Here is a 14,150-nt window from a genome sequence, read left to right as displayed (position 1 = left end):
AAACTTAGTCATAAACGATCTTTCTCATTTGTATTCAGTCTTTGTAAAACAGACTAATTAGAGGCTGAAATATAAATTTTTCACAGATTATTCATCATCTTAATTAGAATAATTTAACTTTTTACTTGTGATCAGACAACACTGAACAGGTTTAAGACTAAAATAAAGCAGATTTTTCAACTCCAGCAGAGAAATCAGATTCACCTTCACAGACCCAAAAAAGTGGGTGATTTATCCAAAGTTATTCTGTTCGATTTAATAGTTTGTTGCACATTATAAACATAAAACACACCAGTTTAGATCGTCCCAGATCGACGAGCCTCTGTGTTTACATCAGAGCAACTCTGCCTCTCTGAAATGCTCCTTTTATACCCAGTTATGTTACCAACCTGCTGGGAGATCATTTGCTGTCAAATGCACCCAGTTGACTTTTAGTTTTAGTGATTCTTCCGGCGTTTCGTTGCTCCTGTTCCAACTTTAACATCTTAAACTCTAAAAGAGCCACGATTATCCATGAAATAGTCAAACATCTCATTATCAACCTCTGACATGTTTATGTCCTGTTGGTGCGGCTGTAGCTCAGGAGGAAGATGTGCCTGTCGGGGTATGAGTGTGTTGTATGAGTGTGCAGGTGAATGTGACAAGTAGCGGAAAGTTCTTTGAGTGGTCTGCATGATTGGAAAAGTCCATTCAACATTTACCATATTGGAGAAAAACGTACGAGTTTATAAAGGTTTGTAAATAACTATTTTTTGATCTACATTTTGAACAGCTTCCCTTTTTAGACGTGATTGTAAATGTGATCATTTTTTCAATAAAAGAAAACACTTGACAGTGCTAAAGGGTTTTATTTTGAACAGGACATGTACAATACATGTCCTGTGTACAGTACATGTGTTTTATTTACAATATGAACAACAACAAAAAAAAAGAGAAAATATTCTATTTAGTTATAGTAGCGTAGTTTTACTAGATCCTAAACCCCGTCTATAAAAACTGGAGACCAACAAGTAAGACTGGTTGATAGATTGATTGATTTGCTCAAAGCAAAGCAAATCAGATAAAGGGAAAAATCACCATCTGTCCATTGACAGATTTTCCTCAAAACAAGTTGATCCTTTGAGCTAGAGAAAAATAAATTCTACTAGATTTATATTATTTAAAACAAAAATCTGAAAGAAATCAGATTTAAGAAGAAGATAAATCTATTCTCCTGCTTCCTTATGAGTCACAATATACACAATATATATCCATTTAGACAGATTGAAATCACATTTAGACTTGAAGAGCAAATCAATACCTCAACATAGAATCATTTTATATTCTCACGTACATTTACCAGTCTGTTCATACCTTTACACATTTACATACACACAATAAATATAATAATAAAGCTGTAATGAACATACTTTTCATTGTTCTCATGATTCCCCTTAAATTATATCCCTACATCTCGATTAAAAAAAATCTTTTGAATGTGATCAGGATGTAAATTGCCACATTCATTCATTCATTTTCCTAACTGCTTAGTCCGATGAAGGGTCACGGGGAAGCTGGAGCCTATCCCAGCAGTCTTTGGGTGAAAAGCAGGGTACACCCTGGACAGCTCGCCATCGCAGGGCAAGTTGCCACATTGTTGTTGCTATTTGTAACTCCACCAAAGTATAGAACTTAAAAGTTCTTAAGTTTAAGGAAAGTATGCTCGTAAGTTCCTGATATCACATCTTAAAAACACTTTTTATTGCTTTTTGTCACATTTATAAGGCTAGCTTGGTAAGACCTCTGCTCAGATCCTTTCAACAGCTTAATAAGGGTCCAGGTGATGTTTTATTTTAATGCATCTTAAATAAAATGAAGGCACAAACTGCAGTCATAAAAACATCTGAAGACAGCTGGAAAATCAGCTGTAAGGTTCGGTTTCACACCACTGACCCATATAAAGCAAATGACAAGTACCTGCAGCTACAACACACTGGAGCTGCTATGATGAATACATTTCCACACACAGAACTGAACATCCTTAAACATTATTTAGACAAAATACTTTCATATAAGCAGCATTATCTGATCAGCTTCATATAAAAAAAAGAGATTTTTCATTAAATAAACAAAATATTGCACCACATGGAGTGACAAAACACTGTATTAGTGAGTAGGTAATATAATATATAAAAACGTATAGTTCAGTATTAAAAACATTCAAATTCAGCTTATCATTACAGAAAAGCATTAACTAAGAACACAATTAAACACACAAATGAAATGTACAAAGTAAAAAATGTCTTGCACCAGAACACTTCAGCACGTGGAACAGTTTGGGTTTGTGATGGTCTTCCATGAGGAAGAGGAGCATCGTATCGACTGAGCCGCTGCTGCCCTCGTCTGATAAAAGCTGCTTCACATCAGAGTGAAATGAGTAGGTGATGTAAAACAAGCAAAATCAATGTGAATTCTTTCAGACTAATCTCTTTTAAAAGTGCATGATAAACTGTTAGAGCACTTTTCTCCTATTCGCTACGAGTCATTTTGATGCTTCTGTAAACAAGGTGCTGAGCTGTTAAACACTGTGGGGAGAAAGTTTGGAACATTCTGGACTTAACATCATGTTCCCGAGGTAAGAGTCGTAATCCCTGCATCTTTTTTCTTTACAGCATCTGAACACGGAGATGAAAACATGATTTATAGCTATAAAAAGATAAAGATGACCATGTTGTTTCTGTTCCTACCCCACTGGCTCCCAACTAAATATAAAACTCATGCTAAAAATCTTTTGTATGCATTTAAAGCTTTACACGGTTTAGCACCTGAACATATCCCTTAACTCCTCTGTGGTTTATATTAGATCTCCTGGAAAACAATTGTTTTTTTTAAAGGTATTTTTAATTTTCATTTTGAATGTTTGTTTACAAAACTTTATTTCAAGCAATTTATTATATTTTTATTCATGCTGCTGTTTTAAATGTGCTCAATCCGTAAAATGTGACGATCTCACTGTTACACTGAGTCAAATTTAAACAAAACAAATGTTTAGTATTACATCACTTTTGTGACATCATTTATTTAAAGTCACACTGAAAACAAAACAAATATTTAATGAGTGTCTGGATTCTTAAACCTGCAGACACATAAAGGAGACGGCTGGTAAGACTGACACGTGTGGCTCTGAACATAAAGGACCATTATGAACTTTTTTGCATGAACTGCAAACAAAGCTCAGCATAGGACCTGGTCTGGTTCCTGCTTAGGAAACGTTTGTAGCAGGACCAGATGCCCAAAGTATCCTAATAAAGATAATTATCACTGAGATATGATAAATCTTGGAGTCTTTTAGCTCACATTTAAAACAGGTTTCTAGAACCGCCTTCTTCCACCTGCGTCATATCGCAAAAATTAGGAGCATCTTGTCTCAGAAAGATGCAGAAAAATGAGTCCATGCCTTTATTACTTCCAGACTGGATTACTGCAATTCCTTATTGATGGGTTGTCCCAAATATGCCCTGAAAAGTCTCCAGCTGATCCAAAATGCTGCAGCGAGGGTTCTGATGAGGACTAGCAGGAGAGATCATATTTCACCATATTTCATCATATTAGCTATCAGGCTCCTCTCTTATGGAACCAGCTCCCACTGTGGGTTCGGGAGGCAGACTCCCTCCACACCTTTAAGATCGACCTGAAAACCTTCCTTTTCATGATTCTTATAGTTAGGATATGAACATCTCCTGAGTTGGAGTCTCTCATAACTGTCCAGGTTATGCTCATTGCTCTTATAGTTATGGGTAGTCTAGTCAACCTTTACTTATGTAGCAATGGGGATTTCACCTGATGCACTGAGAAGTACCTCGCTCATTACTCTAATATAATAATGGATAAATATATGCCAATATTGCCGTCTCTAACTCCTTTCTCCTTTTTTCTGCAGGTCTTCCTGAATAAGTGCAGTTGTACATGTTTTTCTGTCCTTCCTGTCCTCTCCACCCCAACCAGTCGAGGCAGATGGCTGCCCTCCCTGAGCCGGGTTCTGCCGGAGGTTTTCTTCCTGTTAAAAGGGAGTTTTTTCCTTCCTACTGTCGCCTCGTGCAGCTCAGGATGGGAGATTGGATCGAAGTCATGACTCGATGCAATCAGTTGGTTTCTATTATAGGATATGTATGAATTGGCTTGAAATGATGTGTATGTTGATTCGTGTGTGTAAAGTGCCCTGTGACAACATTGTTGGGAAGTGGCGCTATACAGATAAGAACATCTGGAGGATTAAAGGACTGATGACTCAGCAGGATTTCTGCATTTATCTTTACTAGACAACTGTAACGCTGTCCTTGTAGGTCTTCTGAAAGAGTCCAGAACGCTGCCGTTCATGTTCTCAGACCAAGAAAGTGGATCATAGAAGTCCAGTCCTCAGATGTTTTGGCTTCCTGTCTGTCAACAATAGACTGCTGTTCGTTTCTGAAGCACTGAATGGTTAAGGTCCCAGACAGATTCAGGATATTCTGGTTTGTTATAAACCAACCAGATCCACGAGGTATTCAAGGTCAAATCTACTTTTTGTTCCTAGTTTTTTTCTTTTTTAAATGTGGATCAAACTCCTGGAAAACGGCCGATCTGTTGAATCTCTCAGCTGCAAGCTGCTTTTTTAAAACGTTTCTATTTGCTGTGATTTATCAAACTGTTATTTCCACACAGCGTAACTTCTACTTCTTAAACTTCACCTAATTCTATTTTCGCTTTTTCTGTCTATATATAATTTCAATTGAAGTTTTATGCTTTCTTTTTCCTCCTGCAACCATTGTATTGCTTTTCACGTTTTATGTAAAGTACTTGTCCTGTAATGTGCTACACAAGTAAACAATTCAACGGAAAAAAATAAAAATCTAATAATGCCTCACCACTGTGGCTGGCACCACAAAATAGCAGCAAGAAAGTTGCTGGTTCGAAACTCATACATACATGCATGTATGCATTTATGTAAAGGAGACTTCAGAAAGATTTCAAGTCTTTCACTTTGACATAACTGTGAGAATAGCAGATTTACTGCAGCAGCAGAGTTATCATCCAAAAGTGTTAAACACTGAGGGATTGTGAGAAAACTCTTCTCCATTTCACTAAGAACCATTTCAGAACCTGGTCTGGTTCCTGGTTTGGAAACCTTAGTTGCAGTGACAAGTACCTGAAGACTCCAAACATAAAAAGACTCAACATAGCACCCGGTCTGGTTTCTGGTTTCAGACCTCTGATGCAGTAACAAACAGCTTAAGTATCCTAATAGCAGAAAAAGGTAAGGGTACCTCAAATTAGCACTTTGAGGTAAATTGTAGTCACATGAGGTAGTAAATTATAAACAGACAAACAACAAAAACAGTAATAACTGTCTACATGCATAGATGGCATGGCAACACTATTCACTTTAAATGGCATGTTGGTTTTTGGGAAATGCCATTTTTCCTGTCAAGCTATAAATCACTCTTGTAAACTGGATTCATTCCTGTTTTTCAAATAAAGAACTAAAAGTACTGCTATAAGTACTATGAACATCGAAAAACCCACGTAGAGTCCGATTCTTTCCCGTATTGCTGGCGGTGAAGTTTCCTCTGTTGTTTTATTCCAGGATGCTGCAAAGAGATAAAACAAAAAAAATGAGTGACTTTCTGAAGTTTTCTGAGAGCTTAAACGTGTCATTAGACGAGTGAACAAAGTCGAGAAGTTACAAAAACACTAAATACATTGTTATTGGGAATCAGTGAAAAGGTTATACAGCTTGTATGTTTACTGCCTAAATCAGTGGTTCCTAAACTTTTTGAGCCATGATTCCCCAAGACATCATATGATGGTGTTTGTGGTGACCCTACCTCATTTTAACCCACTTATGTGATGGAGAGTTATGAGAAACTGGATTTGGTTCACTGCTGTAACATCTAAATGCCTCAAACCAGCTTCTCTTGCAGAAACAATGCCAAATTAAGCATTTAACAGTTAATTTAACAAATTTATCTGCGTTAAGGTCTTTATGATATTCCTAATAAAAGTCGGAACTTTGTATATATTTTTTTACAATGCTCCGGCAGCCCCTGAAATTATTTTGGGACCCTTGTAGGAGCTAGGGGCCCCCAGTTTAAACAAGGCTGGCCTAAATGATTCATGAAAGTGTCTTTGTAACCGTTTCCTCTTAAAGGAAGGAGAAAACTAAGGAGGAAACTTATGACTTCATTCCTCACACATTGATGCTGAAATGCCTGAAGCTGCACAAGGTCAACAACACCCCCGAGGTCATCTTTAGGATAGTTGTGCAAGTCTCCAGAAAATGTGGCATATGTCAACATCCACACGGATTCACTGTCCCACGGTGTCAAGTTATCAAGTTTCAAGCTGTTTGTCACATGCACATCCAAGATGGCAGTGAAATGCAGATATACATGCTTCCATATACATGCTTCCAAAACTGTGCATGCCATTTAACAGCAGTAAAAACACAAAAAGTAAAATAAAAATACATAATCATTAAATATACACAATATTAACGATGTACACAATGTAGAAAATGTAGACCTTTGATTGGTGCAATTGAACATGACCTTTATTTGCCCTCAACCCCCTATGATCCTATTGTATCTCTGTTCTTATCTATTGTAAGGCAGCGCTGTAATAGCTGCATGGCCTGAGCTTAGCTCGGTTCTGTTTTGCTCTTTTGTCATGAATGTTACATGTTCCTATGTCTGACCTTGGACGAGCTGGCTCTAACTCTGAATTTCCCCTCGGGGATGAATAAAGTATCTTTGATTTGATTTGATTGATTAAAGTGATAATGATCAAACGACATGATTATGAACTTTCGCAGCAGAAAGTAGGACACCAAGCCAGAGGTCAGAGGTCAAAGCTCTGCATGCTGTACTGCAGATGCCTGGACCTCCTGAGCCAATTCATCAACAAGACTGGAAAGATACTGACTCAGAAAAGGAGCCATTGTTCTTATTGTCCATCTCTGGTCCTCAAGGATACTTTTATTTCCTTCTCCTCCACACTTTACTTTAACTAAACACAGAAATGCTAACCCAGTCTACAGCACAGGTTTGAAAGTCCAGTTCTCGGGGGGGCCGGTTTCCTGCAGGTTTTTGTTGTCTCCAGGCTCCAACACACCAGACTGAACAAATACATGGGTTGACAAGCTGTTGGAATCATTTGATTTGAATCAGGTGTTTTGGTAGAGGGAAAAAACAGAAACTTGCCAGATAGTGGCCATCAAAAACGGAAGTTTGATACTCCTGCCAGTAAAAGGTTTTACTTCCTGTGGAGACAAGCTTTCTTTAATATTTGCAGCAGGCTGCTACAGATGTTTTATCAGTTGATGGTTGGCAGCGTGCTCCTACATGCTGGGGGAACTGTACCATCAGGAGGAGCCAACACCAGCTGAATACATTCATTTAAAAGGGACGGAGGCTGGAGGAGGCAGTGAAGCAGCAGAAAATTCCTTCCAAATTTCAACACCTCAAATCCTCTGTACTCTGGCTGCCTACGGAGTCGTGTACTAGGGCTGCTCTATTATGGCAAAAATGATAATCACGATTATTTTGACTGAAATTGAGATCTCGATTATTGAACACGATTATCCTTTTATCTTTAACCTTTTTTATTTTTACATTAAACCGTGACTTTAAAAAAAAAATGTCTTTAGGATTCCTCATATTTTAGAAAACAAACAAATAACATGAAGCTTTGTCATGACGAAGTGCAAATACTGATGTAAACTGAATAGATAAATATAAGTTAAGATTAAACAATGCTGTGTGTCGTGGTGTTCTCGACTCCGCGTCGTGCATTATAACCGTCTAATGCACGGTTTTGAGTTGTTTAATCCGCTTTTACCATGGTTCCACACCGTAAATATTTTAATAAGTGTGTATTTCTTTTCTACAACATTTGCTGAAGTACAGGAACTATTTCATGTTTGCTGTCAGGCTACAGCGCGTTTGTCTCATTCACCTGCTAAAAGACAGCTGATCTGAACCAGCTGATTAACGCGTTGCTATGGTAACGGCCCATAACGGACGGATATTGCAGTGTTTAACCCGTCGGAATACGTGTGCATTTAGACAAAAATAATGCAGCCAGTTGTCACTGACAATGGTATAAACTATGTTTAGGTGAACTTCCACAACCTACTGCAGTTATTCTACATTGACCTGCAGCCGGAGCCGACTGAGACTGGCCGCCTGGGAGTGCTTTAGGACGGGAGAGGCTCCCGCTTCTCCTTCCTTACAGTAACTACAGAACAATATGTGCCTTCAAGTCAGTCGCCAAAACACCAGAAAAGTCTCCAATAACTCCAGTAAAAGCTGCTAGATTTGTCACTAGTCGTTAGTGAGAACAGTGGCTGAATGAAACCAAAGCACTGCAATGCCGGTGATGCTTGATTAGAAACTGAAGACAGCAGGAGTGGAAACTGCAAAGAGAAAAATAATCGCACCCTTTTATTTTTATGATCGTTGAAAACCCAGATCGTAATTGAGATAAAAATCTGATTAATCGCCCAGACCTATCGTGTACGTTCAGTAATGTCTCTGCATGGTTCCACAGAAAGACTGTGGAAGACCTTTGTCCCCACTGCAGTAGGCTGCACAACTTCCTGGAGAGAGGAGGGGTCATCTACCAGTCAGTGTAACAGTGGAGCTTCTAGACTAGAGCAGATTGATTATGAGGTTTATTTTAGTAAAATTCTTTCAATCTATTTATAGATTTTAATTATGTTTATTTACTTTGTGAAAATTTTATCCCCACATCGTATCTCTATTTTTAGCATAATCTGACATATGAAACTGAAAAAAAACAAACAAATTACATACTTTGCTAATTCAACTTTTCTTGGACCTTTACACAAAATCAACCTTTTTTCTTTCTTACAGGTGACACAAGTTGTGCACAGGTCTTAAACTCTGGTGTCATCATATTTAATATGAGTCACCGCGAGAATGCTTATGTAAGACAGCAGGGTTTGGATGTTGTGGTAACATCCAGAACCTTTAGGTGAAGTTTCAGACCACTTTATAGCAACAGATTTATCATATCTAAGTCATTCATTTAGAAACACTTTACTAAAACACTGCAGTCAATTTAATCTATTTAATAAAAGTTAGAAGATAATCATGTTTAGTGGATGTACATTTCAACAGTCACCACCAAAAAAGGCATTTTAAAATGTCAAATTCAGATGTTTTGACAACTACCAGATGTTCAACAGTACTAAACACAAACTTTTTTGGCAACATCTACAAACAATATATGGTTGTATCTACACAACAGATGCTTTGCTATTTTGTTTTTAATGTTGTAGGTCCTTTTCTCAGATTTTTCCCTTTTGGTTTTAAAAAGAGAAAAAAAAAAAACGAAGCGCAATAATGTATGTGAACTGCTGCAGTTAACAGGCTTGTTCAACTCCTGATGTGAAGTTATCTTAGCATTTAAAACTCTTCCTACACCTGAGTATGACTTTAAAACAATGATATTAATGGAAATGAATAAGTTAGAAATGTGTAATTTCACTATCATACAAAAAAGGCATCAATCCTGGTGCTCGAGGGCCTGCAGGTTTTCCAAGTGTTCCTGCTGGAACACACCTGACTCAGACAAGCTCTGCACATGTCTGCTGAATACACATTGATTTGAATCAGGTGTGTTGCAGCAGGGACACTTGGAACTCCTGCAGGTCACTGACAATCGTTAGAAAATGGCCATGATATTTCTGCATCAACATAAATGAAGTCATCAAGTAAATCTAATGACTAAAGTTCAGTTTCAGTCGAGTAAAACATATGAATGAACCTTCTCATTATTAGATGCTTTCAGCTTACCTGTAACTCTGATGTCACAAATCTCATTTTTATTTTTTCTGTCAGCAATAACAAGACACTGATATGTTCCTGTGTCGTTGAGCCTCGCGTCAGTCAGGAAGCATTTGATTGGTTCATTCCTGATGAACGATGGATCACAGTGCAGTCGTCCTCGGTAGAACTCATCTATAAACAGTGTGTCTTTGCGTTTGCTATCATAGAAATAAATCCTCCTCAGTGGTTCCACCTTCATCAGGTCTATATGCAGTGAATCAGGAGGTGTGTCAGTGCCATCAGGGAAAAAACACGTCAGCGTGATGTTTCCGTGCTCCTCTGCAGGGTAGACAGCTGGAGTTGATGGAGTCTGACCTGCAGAGTTAAAAGAAAAAGCAAAATAAAAGAAAGACAACAGGAGTCAGATCTCTTATAAATGTAATAATTACGGTGTCCCTTAGTGGCCTGGAGAAGTTACTGCTTGTGATATAGCAAAAAATGAAAAAGAAAATTATTTTAAAAGACTGAATAATAATTCAAAAATAATTTTGCTTTTAGAGATATTTGCCATGATTTTGGCTTTTTATTTGTATTATTTGTATATATTAATATTTATCAGTGCACAACCTCTTCTTCTCTTGCCTTTAAAAACCCTTCCGCTTCCTCAACATTCGTCTCGGAGGTGGGAAAACAATCTTCAGGTCAAAACTTCGAGAAATTACATCAAATCTGGTGCGAAGCACACCATGCACCATAGGAAACATGTCTGGATGCTAATGTTAACAAAATGTTGACAAAATAAAATAATCATAACACCAATAACCATAACAACCAATAGGTAAAGTGATGACTAAAAAGAAAATAACACTAGTAGAAAGAAATAATCGCAATTATTGTTTGTTTTGTTTTTTTTACACTGCCAAGATTGCAGATGACCATAAATGACTATACAGATACAAAAATACCATAAATTCCCTGATAAACATGCTCCTCCTTACGGTCTGGGTTCTATTTTTATAAAGAAAAGCATGAGGACTGGATCAGCTTTCTCTCATGTGGGTGTGAGGGCGACTTTGACCTCTGAACAATAGAATGTGAATCTTTAACCTACTATTGCTATCCCACCACCAGTATGACATGTAAGAGTTATTAACAATAATAAAAATATGGCAGTGATGTCATGGTTAAACAGGTCACTTCACAATAAGAAGGGTTCTGGTTTAAACATTGGCTGGTCTGCAAACCAGCCGACATCCATGCAAATTTCTATGTGACGTTCACGTGTTTTAAATGCCACGTAGAAAATTCATTACTTACATTCGAAGCTGTTGCTGTTTTAGTTAATTGTTTAGAAGGAGAATTAAGTAGAAAAGTAACTCACCAGCAGCAAGATAGAGACCCAAAATGAGCTCCAGGGGCACGTCAAATCTCCAAACTGCCATTTATCACTATTCTGCCCTGAAACAGACACTTTATCTTAATGTTTTCATCCATGTTTTCTGCAGCAGTTTATATCATTTATGTACACATCTGATTCCATTTTTGTCAGTCTCTCATTTAAAACCACTGTTTAGCTTCAGAGGGCAAAAACTGCAGCCGTGTAAACAAAAATGTTTAGTTGAATTGTTTCACCTTCATTAAGACAGTGTCAGTGTATAAACAAAGTGTGTATTCAGCTCATACATTCCAGCAGTGGAGACAAACTACAGCACACTGATTTATGTCTATTGTTTCCAGTTTTATGTTCTTTAGTTAATTAGTTGGATGCAAATGTTTTCTTTGTGTCACATTGAATGTTAGTGGTACATTCCCTTTAAGTGGAGAGAAATTGTGTATTTGCCTTTAAAGAAGAGGAAAGCTGTGTGCATTGCCTTAAAGAGTTGCATGGTGGCGGTGGTGATTTGAGGTGTAGGTCACATGACTAAAAAGCTATTGAACTTTAAAATATTCAAAAATTCATGTAAAAAAAAAAATGGAGAAAATAAAGGCTGTGCAACATGTGGCATGACTAGCTGAGCAATTAGTGATTTGAGATGTGTAAGTCATGTGACTAAAAAGCTATTGAATGATTAAAAATTTTTATTTAAATTAGCACACGATTAAAATGTAACCAGCGCCACCTGGTGGGGGAAGGCTTCCTCTCTGAGTTTCTAAAAGGCTTAGGAAGCATGAGGAAGTGCCAGGTGTTTTTGAGGCTGGTGATGAGGTGAGCCTCATGAGTAACTAAGAATAAACATAGAACTCAGTATTTAAACAAACAAGCAATTTTATTAACAAAGACCTCAGAGAAATCCCACCTCAATTTAACCCAGACTGGTCATACACTTCCAAATAACCCCAGCATACCCAGAACCTGAAGAACAAACCAAACGTGGCGCCACAAAGCACATCATTCAGCTAACACTGCAAGTCTCACTCATGAAGACCAACCCTCAGAAGTCAGGGTCCAGGAGCCTGGAAATCAAGGCCTATTTGAAATCGGCTGTCACAACCCCACAACAAAGCGGCGTAGGGTCGGCAAGTTATAACGAGGAGACTGGATGTTGGTATAAAGTTAGGAAGACCGTCGCATCGTGCATCTTAACCCCACGACGAAGTGGCTTCGGGTCGGGAAACTGGGTGTCCGATTATCTGTTAAATATCAAACCTCAAACTAACTTTACTTCGGTCTGAAACCGAGGTCTGAAAGTGTCCCTGGAAGTTCATTTCCTGAATACAACAAAACCTAAACTATTTCATAATCAAGACCATGAAAAAAGTTTCTTTTCCTTTTTGACTCTACCATTTCTAAACTCAGCAATCATTAATAAGTTTTATTCAATGCATTTTAAATGATTTTCAACAGCGCAATAAACAAACTTGCTGAAAGACAAAAACTGCGCAGTGGAGGCTTGGTGCTGAACAATGGGGCAGGGGTTTCTCTCTACATGTGCTAAAAACGTACCTTTCCCAGTTTGATCCAAACGGAGGAAGACAACTTGATTCAGCTCCCAGACTTTAAAACCTTTAAGCAAGCAATTGTATCTCACGGCTCCACCGTCTGATTCACCCGAAGAAGACAATAAAATCCATTAAAACTAAGTACGCAACAAAGAAATAAGAAACTGCACAGCTTCCTGGGCTACTTCTACTCCCTGGCAACACCCACTTCCTTCTACCCTAACACCAGCAAGTTTTGCAGGCTTCCTTTTCCTTTCGCACTCCTTGTCAAGAGAGGAAATATGCGTGCGCATAGTTATGTCATTGTGTATTACGGTAACCACCGTCGAACACAAACGTAGACGTACAGCTTCTTGGTCATGTCACCCATTGACACAATCTTTTTTACCCTGGTTTATGGTATTTTAAATACTTACTAAACAATGTATTAATTTAAAAGAATGTAAATGGTTGCAGACTGAAGTTTAGCAGTGCTAATGTCACTTTTCCCAGTTTGTATATTGATGAGACTGAAGTAGAGGCAGCAGGCTGGGTGCAGGTTGGTGGTTTTTGTACAAAGAACAATCCTACACTTATAATGATATTAATTACTTTATATGTTTCTTCAGTATCTAATTTCTTGATTTAACCAGTGTGTATGGGTTGTTGTTGTTTTCTTTGTATTCTTCTTATGTCTTTATAATGTGTACTGTTCTATCATTAAAAACAATGAATGAATCAATCAAATAAACAAAGTCCTGATGGAGTTGTAAATAGTTTTCACATCACTTTTATCACTCTTGTTTATTTCTTTGTTTCACTAATATGTGAATACCTAACCTTTATTGAGTATTTGTGATAAAAGGTGGTGAGCGAGGCAGTAGGTGAAGGTGCAAGGAACCAGCAACTTAACACAAAAACAACATGTCTAAGAAAGGTTACATGTTAAATATGCTGTGACATTTAATTTGCCATTCTCAAAGTTATCATCCATATGGAAATGTATTACTTAGCTGTTTCACATGCTTAAGTGCTCTTGGGCAAGACATTAAAGCCTGTACTACTGATTTGCTAATCAGTGTATGAATTGCGCTTCTTTGAATGCGTGAATAAAAAAGTCCATACTGTAAGATTTAGGTTGGACTGAAACAAAAAATATTGTTTGTTGTTTTCACTGTCAGGATATTGTTTCATAATAAGTCAGATTCTCAGTCATTTATTTATTTAGATTACTGATTGGGTAAAGAGACAGAGAATATGCTATAAGAGTTGTGATGTATGGGTTTGGAGTTTGTTTTATTTTCTTCAACTATTTTTTTATGTATAAAAAGCACTTTGTGCTAAATAATGTATGAAAAATGCTGAACAAATAAAACTTGAATTTGAACATAAACATACTGACAAAGACACAAACATGATAAC

General features: G+C 37.5%; 1 protein-coding gene across 1 annotated transcript; it reads right to left on the bottom strand.

The window, feature by feature from the left end:
* Nucleotides 1–2,059: 2,059 nt before the first annotated feature.
* Nucleotides 2,060–12,940, bottom strand: LOC306769360 (uncharacterized protein). Its single transcript, XM_079257940.1, has 4 exons — nt 12,754–12,940; nt 11,191–11,267; nt 9,837–10,184; nt 2,060–5,606 (listed from the first exon to the last, which is right to left on the bottom strand). The coding sequence occupies exons 2-4, from the start codon at nt 11,249–11,251 to the stop codon at nt 5,455–5,457; spliced, it is 561 nt and encodes a 186-aa protein (XP_079114066.1). The 5' UTR covers nt 11,252–11,267; nt 12,754–12,940; the 3' UTR covers nt 2,060–5,454.
* Between the last annotated feature and the right edge of the window lie 1,210 nt (nt 12,941–14,150).

This window comes from Telmatherina bonti, assembly GCF_933228915.1.
Source record: "Telmatherina bonti genome assembly, chromosome: 18".
Taxonomy (NCBI): domain Eukaryota; kingdom Metazoa; phylum Chordata; class Actinopteri; order Atheriniformes; family Telmatherinidae; genus Telmatherina; species Telmatherina bonti.
This window is presented reverse-complemented; position numbering and strand designations above follow the sequence as displayed.